The 23,840-nt window shown below is 44.4% G+C and overlaps 1 protein-coding gene across 2 annotated transcripts in view; it reads right to left on the reverse strand.

Moving 5' to 3' along the window:
- The window catches only part of PRORP (protein only RNase P catalytic subunit), a 187,591-nt gene that overhangs the window by 50,388 nt on the left and 113,363 nt on the right, over positions 1-23,840 (reverse strand). For both annotated transcript variants that reach the window (XM_088470307.1, XM_088470306.1), the window contains one exon: positions 19,379-19,486. In XM_088470307.1, the coding sequence (XP_088326433.1) occupies positions 19,379-19,486 (108 nt within the window). The remainder of the gene's footprint in view (positions 1-19,378; positions 19,487-23,840) is intronic.

Here is a 23,840-nt window from a genome sequence, read left to right on the forward strand (position 1 = left end):
AGGAGTTGTCTCGGAATGGGAGCCATGCAAAGAGTAGAGATGTTAGGCAATGATGTGCTGCTAATGGAGGCGCCGATCGGATCGGCCCGTCGTATCATGCATACCAAGTACGGTACTTATGCAATAAGGTATTGTGATTTATGGTTTAATATGACGAGGAAGAGTGTTAGACTGTTTCCCAGAAATGGTAGTTTTGATAAAAATGTGTTAGACAATGTCCGTAATCACATCAGTCTGATGCGCTCCCGAGAGAAAAAGGTTAAGTATTTTGAATGTTTAAAACTGTGGCAGCATGAAGGGGATGCGTGGCTTAAAAATGTGCAAATGACGCAAACTAGCGTCATGAGCGCATTGCCAGATAATACATCCGCGACGCTAAATTGCAATACGGGTGAGCCGCAAAATGGCACGCACGTGCGGCAATGTAGCATCGTGGAGAGTATTGCCAGCAGTTTACGCTCACCTCCCCCACCTTATGTGGATGGAGGTGCAAGTACAGTTACCAAAAATACCCATAATAATGTAACAAGCAACTTGTACCCTCTCTTAAGCAACTATAAAGAAAATGTTCATGATGCGGATGATGAGCCTATTGTAATATCTGCCATTTCCCATGCTGTGCAGATGATAGATGCTGCATCACCACAATCATGAGTGGTGCCGCCATCTCCATTGGTAACAACAAGGGAAGTGTTAGTGTCCTCTGCACCCGTAGAGGAAGTTGTTCATACCATACATAGCAGCAGCAGACTAAACCCCCAGCCAGGTAACCAGGTCAAAGGTAGCAGCGCTACAGGTCTGCATCCCATTCGGACAATAACTGTTCCAAATGGAAATGCAGATGCGAACGGTATAGTGCCCACGAGGGAAGTAGTAATGCATTGTCCTTGGACAAGAGCAGAACTAAATTCCATCATAAATGATTTCCCCGATCCCAAAAAGGAATTAGCCAAATGTCAAAGATTTTTGAGAAATTTGGGTAGTTCACATGAGCCCACTGATAAATATTGGCGTGTGGTGTTAAGGGCCTGTCTGCCACGCAACACCGACGTGACAAAATTTATCATGGATTGTGTATTGGATGGTGACATTCCTTTAACAGACCAAGTAAACCAAGGTAACATTTCCCGCATTGTAACTCAATTGGGTATATATTTTCCAGTAATAGTTAACTGGAACAAAATTTTCACCATTAAGCAGAAAGAGAGTGAGACTGCAGAAGATTATTGCGATCGGGCTCTGCAGGCTATCACCCAGTACACTGGGATAGAGGATATTAAATATAGCACTCACCACCGGGGGATGATAGTCACAGTACTTGTGGATGGTCTGAAAGAGAGTTTAAAAACTCGGGTTCAGACCTCACAGCCTGCCTGGCGGGGACTCACAATAGATACCCTCATAGAAACCGCCATTGAACATGATAAAAACATCTCCAAAAAGAGAGAAGCCCAGAGCGAAAAACTAATGGCTGTCAGTATACAAGTTCTGGAGGGAATGACGGTAACATCACAGCCAACAGACACACTTGCACTTGCACACACACTCACGTCTGAACAAGTATGTGCTCTCACCAAACCCACCCAACAACAAACACAACTCTATCCCACTCACCCGGTGCAACCACAGGTCCCAGGCTATCCACCAACTTCTTATCCCCCACAATACCCTTACCCTCCCTATTCTTACCCATATCCACCACCTTTACCCTCTGCGCAAACCTCACAACACCACATGTCTGCACCCAAAACACGAACATGTTTTAACTGTAAACAAACAGGACACTTAAGTAGAAACTGTACAGTAAAAGGAGTAGGGATCCCACATCAGGGAAGACCTAGATATCCCCATAAGGGATATGCACAGAGGCCAGCAAATGTTCAGCAGGCACCAGCTCCAATTGTAGCCGTAAATGCTTTATTGGAGAATGGTAGCCAACGCTAGGGGTCAGGTCATACCTGTAGTCTACAGATAGTCAGGTTAACGGGAAGTACTAGGGAAGAACCGGTCATGATGGTTGATGTAGCTGGTACTGAATATCCTTTTCTTGTAGACACAGGGGCGACCAGTTCGGTGATAAAATCTCCCGTTAATTTGCAGATGACCAACGAGACAGTACCAACAATGGGTGTAACAGGTAAAGTGGAACATTATCCTTTAACAAAGTCCACAGAGATTACTATTGGGCCGTTGCACACCAGGCATTCTTTTATCCTGGCTGCTGCGGCTCCTACTAACCTACTGGGCAGAGACTTGTTATGTAAGATGGGATGTGTTATATATTGCACCCCTGATGGTGTATTTTTAGATATCCCAGAGAGAATGTTATACGGGGTGCGGGATATGTTAGACACTCCTCAAAGGATAATGTATCACTCTACAGTTTTAAATGAAACTCCATCACAGGTAGATGAAATGTTGTCCCTAATTCCAGATTCCCTTTGGACTAAAGATGGACAGGACAGTGGATTAATGGCAAACGTAAGCCCAGTAATGGTAAGTTTAAAAAACGGAAGGCAAGCTCCAAAAATTCCCCAGTACCCACTAAAACAGGGAATTTTAGTCCGTACAGCTAGTGTAGCCAACAGTCCCATCTTCCCGGTAAAGAAGAGTGGTGGGAGGGGTTATAGGCTGGTACAAGACCTTAGAGGTGTTAATAAGGTAGTAGAGAGCCAATTCCCTGTAGTGCCAAATCCAGCTGTCATCCTGATGCAGATCCCACCAAATGCAACCCATTTCACTGTCATTGACCTCTGTTCTGCTTTCTTTTCTGTGCCTCTCCATCCTGACTGTCAGTATGTATTCGCCTTTACATACAGAGGTTTACAATACACATGGACACGATTACCCCATAGACAGCCCCAGTATCTTCTCCCAGGCATTGCACGACTGTTTACAATCTTTTCAACCTACCAATGGATCTGTTCTAATTCAATATGTGGACGATTTATTGCTATGTTCTGACTCGTTTATGTCATGTTTGATTGATACTAAACTTTTGTTACTTCAGCTCACACAAACAGGACACAAGGTGGCTAAGGACAAACTACAGCCGTGCCAATCCAGAGTAAAATATTTGGGACACTGCCTAACCCACCTTACAACAGATAGAACAGATATAATCCAGATAGAATCCAGGCCATACAAAACATGACACTACCGCAGAATCAACAGCAAATTCGTACCTTCTTGGGAATGTGTAGATACTGTAGAATGTGGATACCAGGTTTTTCTATTTTGGCCTTACCTTTACAGGAATTAGTCTCTTCCTCAAAGCCCGATCGTGTCATACACACAGAGGAATCAGAACAGGCTTTCCTTAATCTTAAGGATAGTCTGACAATAGCTCCTGCATTGGGAATACCTGATTATGAAAAACCTTTTGATTTGTATTGTACGGAAGCCCATGGTTGTGCTGCAGGTGTCCTTACACAAAAACATGGTGATGCCAGTAGGCCCGTAGCATACTACAGTGTCCAATTGGACACGGTAGCAAGATCACTCCCCACCTGTTTGAGAAGTGTAGCAGCTACCGCTCTATTGGTGAGTAAAAGTGAGGACGTAGTATTGGGCCATGATATGATTGTCTACACTCCCCATGCTGTATCTGCTCTGTTGAACTCAGCTCAAACCAGACACGTCTCCTCGGCTAGGTTCACCAAATGGGAACTAGCTCTAATCGCTCCTGCAAATATTACTGTTAAACGTTGCAGTACGCTGAATCCAGCAAAATACCTACCATATGGACAACATGATGTACAAAGGGTGGAAGGAGAGGAGTTGCTGGCGGGAGGTGAGTTCGGCAGACATAATGATACGCACGATTGTATGAAATATCTGAATCAGACCTTTACTGCTAGACCTGACATACATGACACACCTTTAGAGAATGTGGATGTAACTTTTTATACGGATGGGAGTTGTCATAGACAAACAGACACAGGTGAATTATGTACAGGTTATGCTGTTGTAAATGACACAGACATCATAGAAGCTAAACCTCTCGGTCCTCCTCACTCAGCCCAGGTGGCAGAGTTAGTAGCACTAACTAGAGCATGTGAACTGGCAGCAGGCAAATCTGCTAACATTTACACTGACTCGAGGTACGCGTTCGGGGTGGTGCACGATTTTGGGGCTCTATGGCGTCTGAGAAATTTTATGACAGCAGCAGGCACACCAGTTGCACATTCCCGACACATAAAACATCTTTTAGAAGCAATCCAACTGCCCAAAGCAGTGGCAGTAATGAAATGCAAAGCCCACACATGTGAGGATGACCCGGTGTCACTGGGCAACAACAGAGCTGATGAAGCTGCAAAATGGGCAGCAGGGTTAAAAAATTTTTCTCCAACTGAAACAATTATGTCATTCCAAACTATTGATATGCTGAAATTTGTGTTCAATCCAGGAAAAATCCATTTGGAAGTCCAAGGGATGTGGGCAAGAGTCCTCTGGGCTCTGGAGGGACGGACATGGTAAGCCAGTAGCCCCCAAGGCATATTACCCCAGCCTGGCTGAGGCAGCACACGGTCTGACTCATCTGGGTAAACAAGGTATGTGCAAGTTGGTGAGGGCATACTGGTGCGCACCAGGTTTTTCTTCACAAGCAGAGAAGATGGCAATGTCCTGTCTGACCTGCTTGAGAAAGAACATAGGGAAAGCGATCCCTACCGAACCGTCCCACATTCCACCGACTGATGGACCTTTCCAGGTGATACAAATTGATTTCATCCAATTACCACCCTGCAGGAACCTTAAGTATGTATTAGTGTGCATAGACGTATTTTCTAGCTGGGTTGAGGCCTACCCAGCTGCCACTAACACTGCTTCGTTTACTGCCAAGAAAATAGTTCAGGAATTTGTATGCAGGTACGGTATCCCAAAAATCATCGAAAGTGATAGGGGTGCCCATTTCATAGGTGATGTTTTTCAAAATATGTGTAAGCTGATGGGTATTAATAGCCGACTTCACACCCCCTACCGACCGCAAGCCAGTGCCAAGGTAGAGAGGATGAACGGGACTATTAAAAATAAGCTAAGTAAAATCATGACAGAGACTGGACTAGGATGGCCAGAAGTGCTACCTTTGTTCCTACATAGCATAAGGACCACTCCTAGACCTCCTCTGAATCTGTCCCCATTTGAAATATTGTTCGGTAGACAACATCATTTGATTATAAGTCCACAGGAAGATCTAAAGGGTAACAACGAGGTAACTGTGAAGTACCTTATATCAATGAGTAAGCAGTTAAAGCAACAGCAGCAGAAACTGAAATTGTTGTCTAATGATATGCCTGGAACGAACTGTCATGATGTTGAACCAGGAGAATATGTAATGATCAGAAATTTCTTGCGTTCAGGTTGTTGAACTGATCGGTGGGAAGGTCCGTACCAGGTGCTGCTGACAAGTACTACATCTTTGAAGGTGGCCGAGAGAGATACCTGGGTCCATTCCACTCACTGCAAAAATGTCAATCAGCCGGTGGAGAAACAAGTCGGAGACAAAGCTGATAGCGTGGACCTGTCGATCGCGAGCTTGTTCCGGGAGGATTGAACAGGTTGTAGTGAGATACCTGAACTGAGAGAAATTTGCAGGTCTTGTTGTGACAATGGACGGGCCTGCTGTGTTAATTTTCATATTCTCTTTTAGAGTGTTCACCATCCAGGTCAGTCCGGGGATATCCAGTGTCTGTGATGGGGGACCGATTGAGGAAACTGGAGCTGATGGCAGTGCTGATGGAGTGGAATCAGGAGGAGTGCAATGCCGATCAGGAGAGTGTCTGACCAATCTTAGTACTGTTATTGTTAAGAGAGCTGTCATTCCGGATACTCGGGGAAGGTGTGGAGGTTTATCGTCTGAAGATTCCTGTATTTGTGAGCTTTGTGGGTCCCTAGTTGATGAGAACTGTATCCAATGGTGTCAACCTAAATATAATCCGTACTGGGGTGGGTATCCTCTAGAGGATTATCATAGCATGGTAGGCAAAGTGTTAAATCAAACTGATTGCTGGGTCTGTATAATTTCCTTTTGTGCCTAAATTGTGTATGGATCAATTGCATGTAACTGTCTGAACTTTAACCTGAATAACACTTGTGCTTTGGAACCACAGATTCCACGTCTAAGTCTTTATTTACGGTATAACTGCGTACGCAAACTAGCGTCATCCTTAGAAGGTATAGGCAGGACATTAGAAGGTATAGGAAGGTGTGTATAGAGGTTCTGATCCGGTATCGTTAGACCCCATTTTGGACAAAAGGCCTCCACCACGACATGCTGGCTCTGCCACATGGAAACAAATCCAAACAATGAGATCCGCTCTCCAGCTCACAGATATCTGGCGACTCCTGAATCCTACTAATCGGTCTTTTACATTTTATTCTGGAGTTCATAAATCCTGGTCCAGAATTGATACTATTTTGAGCTGACTCCTTAGTAACTAGGGTTAAACATACTGATATTCATAATATATTGGTCTCTGACCATGCCCCAGTTTCCTTATTATTAGGAAGATCGCTACAAGCAGGCAATTTTAGATCTTGGCGTTTTCCCAGTTATCTTTATCAATCTGAGGACTTTCGTGGATTTTTGACAAACAGCTGGTCAAACTATCTAGATGACAACTTGGACTACTGGGATAGACCAACTATATTTTGGGGTGCAGCTAAAATTGTTCTTCGTAGTCAAATAATAGAGTATGTTACTAGACAGAAAAAGAGATCGGCTGCAACGTACTGCTCCTTACATAATTCTTTAACCAATGCCCTCCAAACGCACTTGACCTCTCCTAGTGAGGAATCCTTGCAATTATATATTGAAGCTAAACAATTGTTGAATGATTACTTGTTATCGCAAGCCAAAAGAGATTTAACTTTCTCCTGATTTAAGTACTATAGAAGGGGAAATAAGGCGGGCCGCCTTTTGGCAAATATGTCCAGAAAACGAACGGCTCGTCGTTATATTACAGCCATTAAACATCGTCATACGGAACAACTTATTACCGATTCTTCTGCCATGTTAAAACATTTTGAATCTTATTACACAGACTTATATTCTAATCTTCCCTTTGATGAAGCAGCCCATGCCCAAATATTGGGGGACGCTAATTTACCTCCTATAACTCAGTCTCAATCTGAATCTTTAGCTAGAGTTATAACTCTTGAGGAAATCAATACGGCCATTTCAAAATTCGTATAAATAAATCCCCAGGTCCGGATGGTTACTCTAATGAATTTTATAAAATTCTTCAGTCACATATTGCTCCCACCTTGTTGGAACTCTTTAATGACATCATACAACAGCATACCCCTTTTCAGCACTTTAACACCACTCACACAATTTTAATCCCTAAGCCCAACCAGGATTCTCAGTTTTTAGGCTCTTGCTGATAGGCTTCAGGCCTTTCTTCCCCAGGTTCTGTCAGGCCACCAACTTGGATTTGTCCGCAACAAACATTCTGTTAAAGGGGTTAGAGCAGCAGTTGCTGCGGTCATTGCATCTTCTCATTCACCTAATTCCCAAAACATATTATGGAGTGTTGACAATACCAAAGCGTTCGATACTGTGCTTTGGCCACATTTATTTTCAGTATTGCAACATAGAAATTTCTATCCAGACTTTATTAAAATCATTCAATATTTATATTTGTCTCCTTACACCTCCCTGCTACTTAATGGTTATTGCAGCGAACTCATTGTTAAGCACCGAGGAACACGCCAGGGATGGCCCCTTTCCCAACTTTTGTTTAATTTGGCTATTGACCCCCTTTTGCGTTTATTACAGGATGACTCCCAGTTTCAGGGAATTAAGATTGGATGTAGAGAAATAAAATTGACAGCTTTCGCTGATATTTTATTGTATGTATCGAAACCAACTGACTCTTTACCTCACATTGTTCAACTTTTGACGTCTTTTGGCGCTGTTTCGGGTTTTTGTGTTAATTGGTCAAAATCAGAGGTTCTTCGACTGGGTACAGGTAATTTTCTTACGGGAGGTATTAGTACTATACCATTGACTTGGAAATCTGACCATATTACATATTTGGGTTTACGGATTTCTAGGAAGCCTGGACTTTTATATAATCTTAATTTTACTACTATTATTCAGAAAATTGCTGTGGAGTTGAAGAGCTGGAAATCTCTCTCTTTATCCTATTTGGGGAGGGCCAGCTTAGTCAAGATGGTGTCATTCCCTCGTCTTATGTATTTTATTCAGGCCTTGCCAGCGGTGCTTTCACCCAAAGACATCCAATATGTAACTTTTCTTTTTCGAAAAAATATATGGCAGGGAAGAAAGCCGCACATAAGCTTGCTTAAGTTACAACAACCAGTATCTAAAGGTGGAATTAACTTTCCCAATCTTTTGTGGTATTCTCAAGCTGCTCAACTGCGATGTCTCAAGGATTGGATACATAACCAAGAAAACTATGCTAATACTAATCTTGAGAGGGAATTTTTACAAGGTGAGGATTTACCGTAATCTCTTTTTTACATCTTCACGATCAGGAGGTCCCTTCCCCGGTTAGGGAAAATCCATTATTGTGGAGTATTAAGAAGTTATGGGTTTGGATGAGACATAAACAGGGTGTTAATACGTACAAGTCATTATTCCTTCCTATTTGAACCAATCCAGATTTTCAAGAAGGAATGGCGCGTCACCCTTTTAATATTTGGAGGTTGAATGGGGTGCTTAATATAGGTAACTTGACCGCTGACCTTGCTCAAAGGCCGCTCACGTTCCAGGAGGCTAATGACAAATTTCCTGTTTTGGCGGCGTATCCAGTGGCATTTCTCCTTGCACAACACTACACCAGCTCAGTATTACGATATTTCTCCCCAGTGGATTGGCAGAATCCAGTAGATGAGATGCTTAGGCAACTGCCATCTGTTGTGAGGGCAATCTCTTTGGCACATAAACACTTTCAAACTATTTTGGATCACTCCACTAGTCAACAGGGCCTAGCAAATTGGCTACAGCACCTACCTGATCTTCAGTTAGATGATCTATTGCAGGCTCATACTAGACCATGCAAAATGTTATCCTCTTCAATTTATAAAGAGATGTTTCTAAACGTGCTTCATAGAACCTACCTTTCCCCTCTTAGAAGATTTTTAATCGGAGTATCTACCACTCATATTTGTTTTAAATGTGGTGAGTCATATGCAGACCTCTATCACTGCCTTTGGCTTTGTCCATTAGTTCGTAGGTTTTGGGTACAAGTGCGTAACTTCTCAACTGAACATTTAGTTAATTACCTGCCCTTAACCTGTGAATGGGCGCTCTTTGGTATTTCTCCAAGAGGTCAAAATATCTCCAGGGGTGGTAGAAAATTGCTACTTGCAATTAGTGCGGCAGCCTGTAAGTCTATTTTACAAATTTGGATAAACCCTGAATCACCATCTTTGTCGCTATTCAAACCTAAACTATTTTATCTTTTCCGGATGGAATGGGTGGGAGTGATGGAGAGTGACAGGAAAGAGGAACAAATTTTTGGAGTATGGGAGAGTTATATTGCAACGTTATCTAGTGCTGTTAGAGCTCAACTTCACGGTTCATTATCCAATACTGTTTGGTATATGACACGAATGGCAGAGGGTGATCCACCCATTGTCCTCTAATTTTTCAGCCAGTGATGTGGGATCGGGGGGAGTGGGCGAGCACAATTCTTTTTCTTTTGATTTGCTTTGATTTACTTGATTAAATATTGAGATGAAGGTGTTATTTGTTTGTTATGTCTACCATATATATTCCATATTATAAGATTACCTTTATCTATTTGGATAATTTGTTTTTCAATATTTATATTATATGGTAATATGATATGGATGACGACTATATTTTAATATCTGGATGTTTTTGAATTATATGCACCATTTTTCATCTTAATGTCATATGTACTTTGATATTATGATTGTTATATTTTGTTGTATCATCATTCATTGCTTCAAAAAACAAAGATGAAAAAAAAAAAAAAAGAGTGCTGTATTTGGCAGTATTCAAAAGGGGTGGAGGGGTTGGGTAGGAGCTTTCGACTGTAGTTCTGAGAAGGAATGCCAAAGCCCACCTGCGCTAAAATCCACAGGCCAGATGTGTCCACCGTGTCATGCGGGTCGTTTGTAGGCCCGGTGGAAAGCAGGATTGTTCCATATGGGTGTGAGGGGAGATATAGGAGAGGTGATGGAGAACTTAACGAAGTATAGATTCCACAGATGTAGTAGAAATTGAAGGGTAGGAGGGAGGCTGGAGAAAGGGAGGCGGTATCTCTTTTGTAAGCCCAAGAGAGAGGACAGATCCGGGAAATTAATAAGGCTGGTTTCAATGTCAAGCCAGGAGGTTGTTCCAGTGGGAGAATAGGAGGAAGCAATTTCAGAGAAATGGGTAGCCAAGTAATAACATTTTAAATCTGGAAGACCCCTACCACCCTCGGAAATAGGCTTTTTAAGAATGGCAGAAAATAACCTGGGGGGTTTACCATTCCAAATAAAGCGGGTAATGCTCTTCTGGATTCTATGGAGGAGAGAGTGGGGAACAGCTATATGGAGTGTCTGGAACAGATAGAGCCATTTAGGAAGAATGTTCATTTTGACAAAAATGATTCTAAAGAGCCACGAAATGATACGTTTCTTCCAAGAGGTCAGGTCTGTGTGTAGTTTTGTGAAAAGTTGTGGGAAGTTTTCCTGATATAGCAAGTTATAATGGGAAGTCAGGAAGATCCCAAGATATTTAAGTTTTTTGTGTTGCCATTTAAAATTATAAAAGGACTTAAAGGGATTCAGCGTCCCGAAGGAAGAAATGAAGCAGCATGGCCTCCGATTTAGAGCAATTTATTTTGTATCCGGAAAGTGCGCTATAATTATCCAGGAGGGCAAAGTAGGTTGAGTAAGCATAAGCAGAATGTCATCCGCAAAAACTGCAATTTTAGAGATGTTCCCGACCTGCACACCCCTGATGCTAGGGTTAAGGTGGACAAGGGAGGCTAGAGGCTCAATTATCAGGGCAAAGATTAAGGGGGAGAGGGGACATCCCTGTCTGGTTCCATTGGAAATGGAAAAATAAATTCCATTAATAGAGACTCTAGCTGAATGGTCAGAATAGAGGGCCATGACACCCGTCAGGAAGTCACCCGAAAATTATTTTTATTTTAATCCGTTTTTATCAAGTACTCCCCCAAAAATAATTACAAAATGTTGTACAAATACAACAATCATAACAGAAGATATAAAAAAGTACAGTTTTTAAAGTACATAAAACAAACATTTCACAAAACAAGGAACCAAAATAAAACTAACCAGGATTATAAACTAATGTGAGAGAGAGAAAGGAAAGGGAGGATTAAAAATAAGGGGCGAGGGGCTACGAGACCTATGTGGTGGCAATGAACATACAGTATTCCTGAGAGTCTTTAAACTCCTACCAATAGTACCAGATAGAAATATATTCAGAGTGTCTGTATGAGACAGAATGGGTAATATTTTTCATGTTTAAGTATTGGTCTATGCGGCAGAACCACTCCATGATAAACAGAGCCGAGGGGGATTTCCAGTGTATCGGGATCACAGCCTTTATCGGCATTATTGAGGTAATTAAGCAGGGACTTTTTGTATTTGGAAATAAGCATAAGAGAGTAATTAAAAAGCCAAAATTGAAAGTTGTAGGGATGTTTGGACCACAGACAACTTTAGAAATAGAAATTATCTTTTGCCAAAAAGGCTGTGATCCCGGGACTGGTCCACAAAAGCGTACAAGGGTGAGCGCCGTAACGCCAACAGATATTTGGAACAGAAGTGAATTTCTTGTGCAATATATTGGGACAGCAGTACCAACGTGAGAGTAATTTATAGTGAATCTTTATCACCGAAGAGCTCTGTGTACTAGCCAGTGTATATAGAAAAATATTCTCCCATTGGGGATCTTCCAGGGAAAACTTCCAGGGAAAACTGTCAGTCCCTGTGCCAAGCTTTAGTGAAAGCAGGAAGGTTGGGGTGGAGTGAAACATCCAATAGCTTATATACCTGGGAAACCAGGTGTCTGAGAGGGACCTTAGACGCACACCAGCAATCCAAGATTGGCGCACAGGAGAGCCACTACTCACAGTCTGAAGATACCAAAATATAGCATTCAGCAGATTCCACTGCGATTGCAGAGAGGCATAGGATATGCCCACCAGCTGACCAATCCACCGTATACCACAAGGCCAAGGAACCTCTAGAGACTGCAAGGGTGAATTGCTTATTAAACTTCAAAGAGGTAAGGGGAAATAGTAGAGACGAGTTGGAGGACAGTTGCCCGAGATTCTGCCAACATAACAAAGAAGAGCTATTGGGGTGCGTGAGGAAGGAAAGGTGTCCAGGATAATATTTGGACAGGGATCTGTAGAGATGTCCCCTCAATCTGCACCCATTGCTTGGCAGAGGGAAAGCTGACCACAAGGTCACCCTAGTCAGATGATTGCATAATAATACTGTACGAAGTCAGTCAACTGGAGTACACCCTGAGACTTCGCCTGTAAAGAATATCCAAACCCAGTCTCGACCATGGACCACCCCAAATAAAAACGCTGAGTGTAACTTGTGAAAGAGAGCCACAATTTTGTCTGTAGAGTGTATTAATGACCCAGCTTCAGTTTTCGTTTTATGGATGAGCAGGGTACTATGTTGTTTATATAAGGCCTGATCTTGGAGCTTACCTCGCTTATTACCACATCGACTGAATCTGTGCCTGTATCTCCTAAAAGCCTGTTTAACTATGTAATTAAAAATGTTATTGAGGCCCTGAAAAGCCCCAGACAGCTTAACTTTAACACTTCTGGCCAATGATTTGTTATGTTGCAATTCCAGTGACAATCTTTTGCATTAGAGCGACAATCTGAGACATGCTTTGTGTTTTTAAGCTTAGAACACAACTGAATGAGTTTGAACCTCAAGACACACAAGACTCTCAAAAAGGTGCCCTATATACATCTTGAATCACGTTCTAAAGGGCAAATTCGTCCAATATGGCCAGCAATTCATTCTTCCATAAGGGATCTTGGAGAATAAGCTCATTAAGTCGCCAGGACCATTGGTGAGGTGTAGAGTGAGCAACCTCCAACACAATAGAGAATGGACAATAATCTGAAAAGGGTTATAGGGCCTACGGAGGAGTCTTGCAAAAGATGTGTAAATCTATGGGGAAAAAAACCCAAAAACAAATCTAATCAGCTGTAATCTTTAATAAGGGTGGGAAAAAAAGATGTAATCCCGGTCCAGGAGGTGGTGATGTCGCCACGGGACAATCAGCTGGTGGTCCAAGAGTGTATGTTGCACCTTATTATGATTATAAAAAGAAGTTCCGGAGTGACATTTAGAAGTATCAAAAAACAGGTCCATGGGACAATTTAAATTGCCCTCAAGAATTACCATGCCTCTCTGGAGTTCCGCCACCCGATCTAAGCCCCGGGTGAAAAAGATTGGTTGGTCCTCATTGGGGGCATAAAGGAAGTTCTAGGAAAGTATTTTATATTGAACCAGAAGACCTCTTCCCTTGCTGTGCTGGGTAGTAGACACCTTCGAAAGGGGCAACCTATGAGCAAACAGGATAGCAACCATTTTAGACATCACTTCGCTATTGTTGCTATAAAGGGCAGTGGGATAGTAATAATTAGTATAATTAGGAGTGGTCAGATCAGAAGTGGGAAGGAATATGCTATTATCATGTAGCAAGAAGAATGTATAGATGTATGACCCAAAGTGGGTGCTATTATCATGTAGTATTAGGGACACCAAAAGCAGGCACATCTTGGCGAGGCTGGTGGCTTAACAATATGTTTGCAAATATATGTACTGAGATCTCTGCAATTACTATTATTATATAGTATGCAAATCTCTTTACTGGCCTATTTGCAGTGGGCTGAGGGATTTTTTTGTGTCTTTTTTTGTCACATTAAGAATAGCATATCAAAGAAAAAAAAGGTAAGTATAGCTATTATGTGTTTCAGAAAATAACAACATGTCAGAACAAATTAACCACATAGTGTGGACATAACACAACAGTGAAGTATGGAACACATTTAAAAATAAAAACATACAACCACATCAACCACCATAGCATAAAAGCTAACCACATCATGGTCATGGAAGGCAACCTAACTGAAAAGAAAAACTGATATCAAGAAGCAGAATAACCTAGAATAAATGAGTAATGAATAGTCAGCTATGCTCCTCAGATCCAGACTGGGAGACTCTGGGTCTAGAATTTTTACCACCACATTTAGGCCTGGTGACTGACTGCCATTTCTCAACTTGAGAGAGCATGGGGGCATCCAACCCTGAATGAAAGACAGACCAATCAGGGAGAGCTACCATCTGGATGTTGAGAGCAGAGCAAAAGTCTAACAATTCAGAGGGTGTCTTCAACACCAGAAATTTACCATCTCTTTGTACATTCAAACTAAAAGAGAAGCCCAATCTGTATTTAATGTCCGGTTTTCGGAGTTCAGTCAATAGGCGTTTAAGAATGGGCCATTGTTGTAAGGTGTGCCAGAAAAGATCTTGGACTATCTGAGTTTTTCTGCCATGAAATTCTATGGAATCCAAACATCGGGCCTTGTTAAGAATTTCCTCTTTCTTTATGAAATAACAGAGTCTACAAAGAACATCTCGCTGTGATTCTGTGGGCTCTATCAAACAGGATCTGTGTCTGGGTCATTGGACATGATTTTGTTGAATATTTTGATCAGAACATCCACAATGCCACTCAGGGTAATCTCATTAGGAATGCTCCTAACACGCAGGTTGTTGCAATGGCCTCCAAGATAGCGGTTACCTAAGACCGAGCCTAATCTGGAAAAAGTGTACCTCCAAAGACTGGTATTGCACCAAAACACGAAGATCCTGAAGAGTTCCAAGAGACTTATCCCAAGGAAACCAGAATATCCCACACAGGAATAATAAACCAGTGTTATATTTCACATCTATAAGTAAAACCAGCAATAGGTACCATATATATCATATCTTATATCATAATTTTATCATAAGATAAATTTTATATGCTGGAGGTGCTCCCTGGAATCGAGTAACAAGAACTCAAAAAGTATCAATAATTGGAAAATCCAATCATCAGTATATTTGTTGTGCTCATTTATAAAATATCTAATTGAGCTCCCTTAGCAATTAATCTCATGAATTTATAAATCTATTATAATAGATTTATAAATTCATGAGATTAATTGCTAAGGGAGCTCAATTAGATATTTTATAAATGAGCACAACAAATCCCTATTCTTTTATTGGAGATATATTAAAAGCTAATTTTTAATTATACTAACAAATCATTTATGTACAAAAGAGTGCCCCACGAAGGAATCACTATACTGATGATTGGTTTTTCCAATTATTGATACTTTTTGAGTTCCAAGAGACATCTCTTGGGATTCCTCCAGCCAATCAAGCATCCAGAGATACCAGTGACGTCTGCCTGACAAAGGTCAAGTCTTGAGACAATTTTTTCCTCCAAGCGAGTTTCAAGTTCCTGAAAGAAGGATTTGGTGGACGTGTCATGAGAAACTTTAGGATTGCAGTTGTTGGCTTCAGATTCTGTAGATCCTAGTGGAGACAGGACTTTGAATGGTTAGATCTCCAACACCTTAGATGGTGTCTGCAGTGAGAACCTAGTGTAATCTGCAACAGGAGTAGAGTCTACCTGGCAGAGAAACTGGTGGATACTCGATAGAGATCCCTGCCTTTCACAGAGTCCTTCTTTGGCGGCACAGAAAGCCAGTGGGATAAACAACAATAGAGGTTTTGGACTTTGGGAAGTAAAAGCAAAAACTGGCACACTAGTAAACAACAACAAAGGCACACCAGTGAGCTAGATGAAAGATAGGATAAGCCAATTCGGTAAAGGCTCACTGAATGTGCTGACAGGCTGGTAAACAACTATGTTGGTGAGATCCGCTATATAGCAGGTTGTGTAGTGGCAGTATGGATGACAGGGTAGGTGTTAGGAGCCTCAGGGGTACATTGTCAGCACCCTCCCCCCCCCCCTCCACACACACACAGCAGGGTCTGGAGGAGTTACATGGAGGACTGGGTGAAATACAGCGTCCAATCTCTAAGTATTAAGAGGTCACGGCTGAGGTAACAATGATGGATAGTGATGGGCGCAAGAACAGGTTCGGAGGTATTGGAAACTGGAAAGTCACTGAGGTATAAAAATGGAAACATAGGAAGAGACTGATGGGACAGTCCAGCAGGTAATGGGAAATACCAGTTGTAGGCAAAGTACCCCTAAATGTCTCTTAGTGCAGAATCCCAGAGGATTTGCACCTTATGGGAGGCCACTGAATTTCGTCAACCGGGGGCTATTTAAAGTCTAAATAAAATGTGGGCACACTGGTCGAAAAGGGTAGCACACCAGTGGCAGGTAGGTAGGAGAAGGGGTGCCACAGTTAGATACTGGTGCTTACCTGGACACTGATATGGCCTTCAATCACTGTAGGGTCCGGGTAGTCCAGGGAGATGGTGGAGAAAATGAAGGTGACGCAGTCTGAGATATACAGGACGGCAGCGGTTTGACAACAGAAGGAAACCGGGTAATGATGATCGAGCACCCGGTACCTGGCCCAGCAGGTGGAAGTAGTTGTTATCGGGCTGCAAAGCTCAGGAGTAGGAGTTGAGCAGTTGGCCCAGCAATGTGGCATTGGCAGCGGATTAGCGCCACCCGCTGCAGGTGTCCAGCAAGCTGTCAGGAGGAGCCGGAGGAGATGTTATATCTGCCAGAGCCCCAAAGCAGGTCCCGAACACCTTGTCATCTGGGTTGCCCGGGTAGAGAGGAGGGGTCTCCAGTCGGGCATCCAAGATTGTGCTGGTGTCTGCGAAGGACAGAGCGTAGTGCCATTCCCGGTAAAGGAACAGCCTGGAGCCGAGGAAGGAGTTTCAACGGGGTCTCACACACTCAGAAGGTAAGTACTGTAAACTATAGGGCAGCAGCAGAGTCACAGACAGCCAGCAGATACGCTTCAAGGATGGGACCGGCAGAGCTCCCTGAAAGTGCATCCGCCATCTCAGCCATGCAGGCCACTTCCCAGTAATGACGATTTAATGGGGATTCACTGGGCACATTTCTTTAGTTTCATGGCCAAAAACCTGACAACCAGATCTGCTGCAAAACAAATGTATCCGATGTACATGCCAAAGCTCATCTGCCGACTTATACAAAGGTAATACAGACAGACAAACCTGTCTGGACCAAATAATTTTTAAAGTGATGTTACAATTTAAATTATAACAATACAAACTAACTATAACTACAAATTAGGATTCCTCCTGAAAGCAGATGCCAAAATGAAGAGTAAAGGCCCTATAAAATGCATCACTCGTTATGGACCGGATATAGAGTGAGCACTACTTACATGTACCATAACTTACATTAAATCACTCTGAGTATGCCTAGAAAAGCGAGCGCACGCATATTGGCTTATGTAGACTTGTGGGATTCTGGCATTTACACCTGCCTGTGCTTGGAGAGGCAGGACAAGGGAGAGGAAGGGGGCTTTATACAATAAAGGACATGGCACACATGCTGACCGAGACACAGGGATACCGTAGAATGCCAAATTATTGGGGGAGGTGGGGAGCAGGTGCAAATGCAGTGATAATAGTGATGTCGGCACTATGCTTGATTACGCAGTGCAGCACCTCTGTTAATCTGTAGAATAGTATCCAAGTAAGATCAATCATATCAAAAACAAATAAGGTTTATCATTTCTATTTCAATTCTTCATCCTCTTGTCTTTATCATAACAGATCACTTTGAAAGAGGAGCAGGGGCGTATCTACCCATTGGCCAGGATGGCACTCGCCACGGGCGTCGGCCAAAGGGGGGGTGCCGTCCGGCAGTGCCACCAGCAGCCAATGGGTGGACTACCCCAGGGGCTTGAACTAGCCCCGCTAGTCCCCCAGGCCCCAAGTGTAAGGCAGACCACAGAGACAGCGGTCTGCCCTACACAGTTAGAAACACACAGCCGCCAGACAAAGGGAGTCAGACAGACTCTCATGACTTGCGGCTCCCTCCGCAGCGGGTGATGGGAGAGATGTCATGACGTCTCTCCCATCCCATAGTGCAGAGCGAGAGCGGGCCCGGAGGAGTGGACAGGGGCGGTCGTCGGCAGGAGCGGGGATCAGGTAAGTTGCTTTTTTACCCTTGTGGTTTTTTTTTTCTGGCACAGCACAGGGGAAGGGGGGGGGGGGGGAGAGTGGCTACTAGGGGGCACTGTATAGGGAGTGGCTGCTACTGGGGGCACGTTGTGGGGGGGATGGACGCTACTGGGGGCACGTTTTGGGGGGGTGATGGCCGCTACTGGGGGCACTGTATAGGGGGACTACTACTGGGGGCACTGTATAGGGGGACTACTACTGGGGGCACTGTATAGGGGGACTACTACTGGGGGCACTGCATACGGTGGACTACTACTGGGGGCACTGCATAGAGGGGACTACTACTGGGGGTACTGCATAGAGGGGACTACTACTGGGGGCACTTCCTGAAATTATGGGGGAGGGGGCACCAGTCCATTACCTTGCCAGGGGCGCTCGGATCCCTAAATAAACCCCTAAAGAGGAGTTATCTCAACACCAGTTTGCATTTTACCTGACACACTGGTCCTCAAACTTTATGTAACAAAAAAGAAAACATTAATAGATACTGCACTCGTTAATGATATCGTTCGGTGAGAGCACCCTCCCTCATCCCCGAACTTGCCCTGCATGTAAGGACGATGAAAGACATGGTTAACGATCCGCGGAAGTGCGTATCGTTAATGATATCTTGCATACACACTGGACGATATTGAACGCGATGAACGAAAACAATATCGTTATCGTTCATATCATCCAATTTATCATCTAGTGTGGACGCGACTTTAATATGCATGTATGCAACTGGCGATCGCCACAACTAACAGCTCCCGACTGACTGATTTCAAATCTGAGGCTGATGGATGTTTTCTTCATTGATTGTACATACATTATATGATTTTGAGAACATATTTTAAAATTATTTTAAAATGATTACAATTAATCCTTTTACTTTTTGCTATTTTATTCGTACACGATATAGAACATTATGGAATAAATATTCGTTGCAGGCATCAGCGAATTCCTGGCGAGTTTGCCTGATGTTTTAAAGTAGTAATATCCAGTTTGATTTTACCGCAAATAGATGTGCTTGTTGTTTTTACTAAGATTGGCAATTATGGAAATAGATGACTGTCTTCATTAGTCCAGTGCTAAATACTCTAATTGACTTATAGGTTGCTATGGATACAGCATATTTGTAAACCCACACAAACCTTGCAAGTGTAAAGTCAGTGATTAAATTAATTAAATATGATCCAATACTCACAGTCTTAGAGAGTGTTTTTTTTCTGAGGAGATAGGCCACGTTCAGCCCATCCACCACAATATCATAGGGCGGCTTAGAATTCACATACTCAAGAAACGTCTGCAACTCCTACAAAGGTAAAAACAGAATGCACACATTAAATATTAGAGTATACACTTGTTTCCAGATATTTAGTTGCAATGTTATTATACACTAGTAAAGCCGGGCACACACTAGACGATGCATGTACCCAGCGACGGCAGATGCAACAGCGCGATATAACAGGCGGTCCATGCACCCTGCACGATCTAAATGTACGAACACCCGATATATCGTTCCCCCGCAACATCCAGAGCATGGTGTTGGTCATAGGAGAGTGTACAATCACTCGTACACCTAAGTGATGTGGCCGATATATCGTTCCAATCCACATCAGAACGATATATCATACGATATATCGCTTAGTGCGTACATACCTTAAAATGTCACCTTAGTCTGTCCCGGCTCTGCTCTGCTCCCTGCTCTGTCTGTCATCTCTATCCACTTTTCCGCCCCACCCTCTCTGCTGTATCGCCCCTGACCCTCCCGCTCAATACTGTGCCCCCTTCACTCACTCCTATACTTACCCCGGGTCCTCCATCTGGGTTAGGTCTGTCCCAACACTCTAGCAGTGGGAGCCATTGGGGTGGGTGGGCATCCCAGTTCCCACCTTGCGTGCATGTTGAAGACGGGACAGACCATACACAATTATAATATAGATATTAGTAATGAAAGCAGCCTTCAGGTGGCAGTCCTTTTCTTCGGATGCAGGCTTTAATTAAGGCATCGGCAACAAGTTACTTTTGAAGTGCTGTGTGATCCATAAAAAAATAGTTGATCAAACTTTGTCTGCTAAAAATGCTGCAAGCAAAGTAGTCATCTAACAAGTTAAATACTAAGGGGGTCATTCAGACCTGGTTGCAAGCATCGATGTGCTCGCAACTGGGTCGATGGGTGGCCCTGCACATGCGCAGCGGGCGCAATGCGCGTGCGTAAGCCCCGGAGCGAGAGAGAAGCTCGCTCGCTCCGGAGCTCGCTACAAAAGGGGCGGCTGTCGATGTTGATCGACAGCTCGCTACTTTTTGTGGGTGGGCCGGGGGGGTGGTTTCAAAAACTGAGGTGTTCCGTGAGGAACGCCTACCGTTTTGTGGGCGGCCGCACTGACATCATCAGTGATGTCAGTGGGGAGCTTCCTGCTCGATCAGAGCAGGAAGCTCCCTGGGGCTTGCGAGTGCCCAGACCCAACCTTAGGGTCTGGTCGCAAGCCCCGATGGTCGCGATGGTGACCACCATCGCGACCATCACCCTGGTCGCAAGCTAAGCTGTGGGTGGTAACTCACAGCTTAGCTTGCGACCAGGAGGCCACACCAAAAAACCAGAAGCGCCCACCCTATTCAGAGAGAGCGATCGCTTCTAGCGACCACCTCTGAAAGAGGTCCTAAATTCATATTACAAAAACCATTAGATGAATGAGCTATCACAATTCCAAACAGTTAATAGCTGGTTTATTATGTTGACTGTCAAACAAAATATAAAGCTGCACCATCATCTAGGAAATATGTTTCCAATGATGGTCACTTCCCCCAGTACTCGTATGCAGCAACTTTTCCAGGTTCTCCTGCTTCGCTCAGGACACCAAATTAATTTTGTTAACTATATTTAAATGGATCAAAAGGAAGGTGGGGGCAGGGGAGGGGTCTGAATGAGAGGACCAATCACAAGCTGCAATATATTGTCACCTCTCAGGGTGAAACAGCCACTAAGGCTCCAACCAGGGGAGAGATACAAACTTAGGAATACTCTGTTTTGGGTGGTAATCAGTGGCGTAACTAGGGCAGGGCGAGCGGGGTTCGTGCCCGGGGCGCCGTTGGACCGGCGGCGGCGCCGGCCACGGTACCGGCCCGCCAGCCCTAGTTAGCCAGTGTAGCGCCGACCGCAATGAGTGCGGTCAGCGCTACACATTTGCACAGGACCGGCGCTAGGCTTCCAGCGCCGGTCCTGTGCTGCACGCCTGAGCCCGTTCCCTCCCCCTGAGCGCTTGCCCAATAGCGCTAGGAGGCGGGCTCAGGCTGTGCATAACACACGCATCGCCGCCAACGCTGGCGGCGTGCGTGTGTTAAACAGCAGCCAATGAGAGTCAGATAGACTCTCATTGACTGCTGCAGCACCCACTGCAAGAGCCGGACTTCCGTCCGGCTCCTGCAGTGGGTAATGGGACTGACGTCATGACGTCTGTCCCATAATGCTGAGCGCGCCAGACCGGGCGGACTGGCGGGCGGGAGCGGCATCGCGGACAGGAGCAGCGTGGAATCAGGTAAGTATATTTTTATATATATATATATTTTTTTTTAACCTATCTGCACAACGGGGAGGGGGGTGTCTACTACTGGGGGGACCTCTACTGGGGGAGGTGTGGCTACTACTGGGGGCGCCATTGGGAGGACCTATAGTGGGGGGCTACTCTACTGGGGACTACTACTTGGGGGGGGTGGAACTACCACTGGGGGCATTCTAAAAGGGGCCTATTACTAGAGGCACTGCACTCGGGGGACCACTACTGGGGGCAATAATAGGAAGGGCCACTACAGGGACCACTGGATAGGGGGGGGTCACTACTGGGAGCCTGCATCAGGGGGACCACTACTGGGGGCACTGCATGGGAGGGGGGGGGGGGACTACTGCTGGGGGCACTATATAAGGGGCTTACTGCTAGGGGCACTGCGGGGACCACTACAGGGGGCACTAGATAGGGGGGATCACTACAGGGAAAACTGCATAAGGGGACCAATACTGGGAAAACTGCATGGGGGGGACTACTGCTGAGGGCACTATATAAAAGGGCACTGCATAGGGGGGGGGGACTACTGCTGGGGGCACCATATAAAGGGCACTGCACAAGGGGATACCGCTACTGGGCGCACTGCATTGTGGGGACTGCTACTGGGGGCACTGCATAAGGGGGAACATTACATGGGGCACTGCATTTGGGGGGCCACTACTGGGGGTACTGAGTAAGGGGAACTAATTGGGGGCTGTATAAGAGGGACCACTACTGGGGATACTGTATAAGGGGCACTACTATGAGCCTGCATGAGAGGGCGTACTGGGGGTACTGTATAAGGGGTACTACTGGGGTTAAGGTGCATATGGATAGGAATGTTCAGTTTGAAAATAAAGGGGTGTGTCATGTTGGCACGCCCCATTTTTAAGTGACCACGCCCATTTTTTTTGCCGCACGCGCACATCAGGAGGGGGGGGGGGGCTCCCTTTTCAAATTTGCCCTGAGCTCCAAATACCCTAGTTACACCACTGGTGGTAATGCAGCTTTAAAGACCTGAGAGGAACACGGTACAAAACGTTTCAGGGGGAGACGTATCAAACCTTCTAAATATTACAGGTAAAGAAGTTGTCCATAGCAACCTGATTCTAGCTATCATTCTATAGAATGTACAGTACTTGATAAATGATAGCTAGTAGCTGATTGGTTACTGTGGCCAACTTCTTCACTTGTCGTCTTTAGAAGGTTTGAAACATCTCCCCCCTCAGTGTCAGATTGTTAGCATTGAATGCCTGAAACTTTAGGTGGGCAATTCATGTAGAACATTAAAGCATACTCATATGGCTGTCTTCAGTGCTGGTGACATCTGTTTGGTTTGTATGGCACTAGTGCGACCAGACAAGAGTCAGCCACAACGGTGTCAGGACACCCTGAACTAAGAAATTGTGCCTCGAGGAAGTTCGTCACGGAAGATATGAATAGATTAATGTACAATTCTGACCTTTCTATATAAAGACACACATCTGACACAGGTGTTTCTAATTATTCCACTTGTGATTCTGTGAGAAGACCTGGATACCATGCACTGTTAGTATGTCCTGAGGACTGGATTTAGGAATAACTGGTCTAAAGCATAAAAATATCTTTTCAAAGTTCTGTAATATTATATAGGCATGAGAATCTGAATAAGTTGATTAACTAGCTGCAATGGTACAGTGCCTCCCTGAAGTGTACCATGGGATGCAGTCAGGAAGCCGACGGTCGAAATGCCGACCGCCGGCTTCCCGACCAGGTACTAATGACAGGTGCCTGTCATTAGACCTACGTCGAGGAGCCCGAACCCCAGGCAAACTGAACGAAGGTAAGCCGCGCGCCGCGCAGGGGGGGGTTAGGTGTTAGGGCTTAGGGTTAGGCACCCCACTGGGAGACTTAGGTTTAGGGTGCGGAGAAGGGGGGGTGTTAGGTTTAGGCCAGGGGTTCTCAAACGCGATCCTCTACGCTCCCCAACAGTTCAGGTTTTAGAGATATCCATGGTTGAGCACATGTGGTTAAATCAAATTGACTGAGGTACTAATTAAATCATCTATGCTCAACCATGGATATCTCTAACACCTGAACTGTTGGGGAGCCTTGAGGACCGCGTTTGGGAACCTCTGGTTTAGGCAC

Source organism: Taudactylus pleione, unplaced genomic scaffold (genome assembly GCF_031769625.1).
Source record: "Taudactylus pleione unplaced genomic scaffold, aTauple2 ptg000096l, whole genome shotgun sequence".
Taxonomy (NCBI): domain Eukaryota; kingdom Metazoa; phylum Chordata; class Amphibia; order Anura; family Myobatrachidae; genus Taudactylus; species Taudactylus pleione.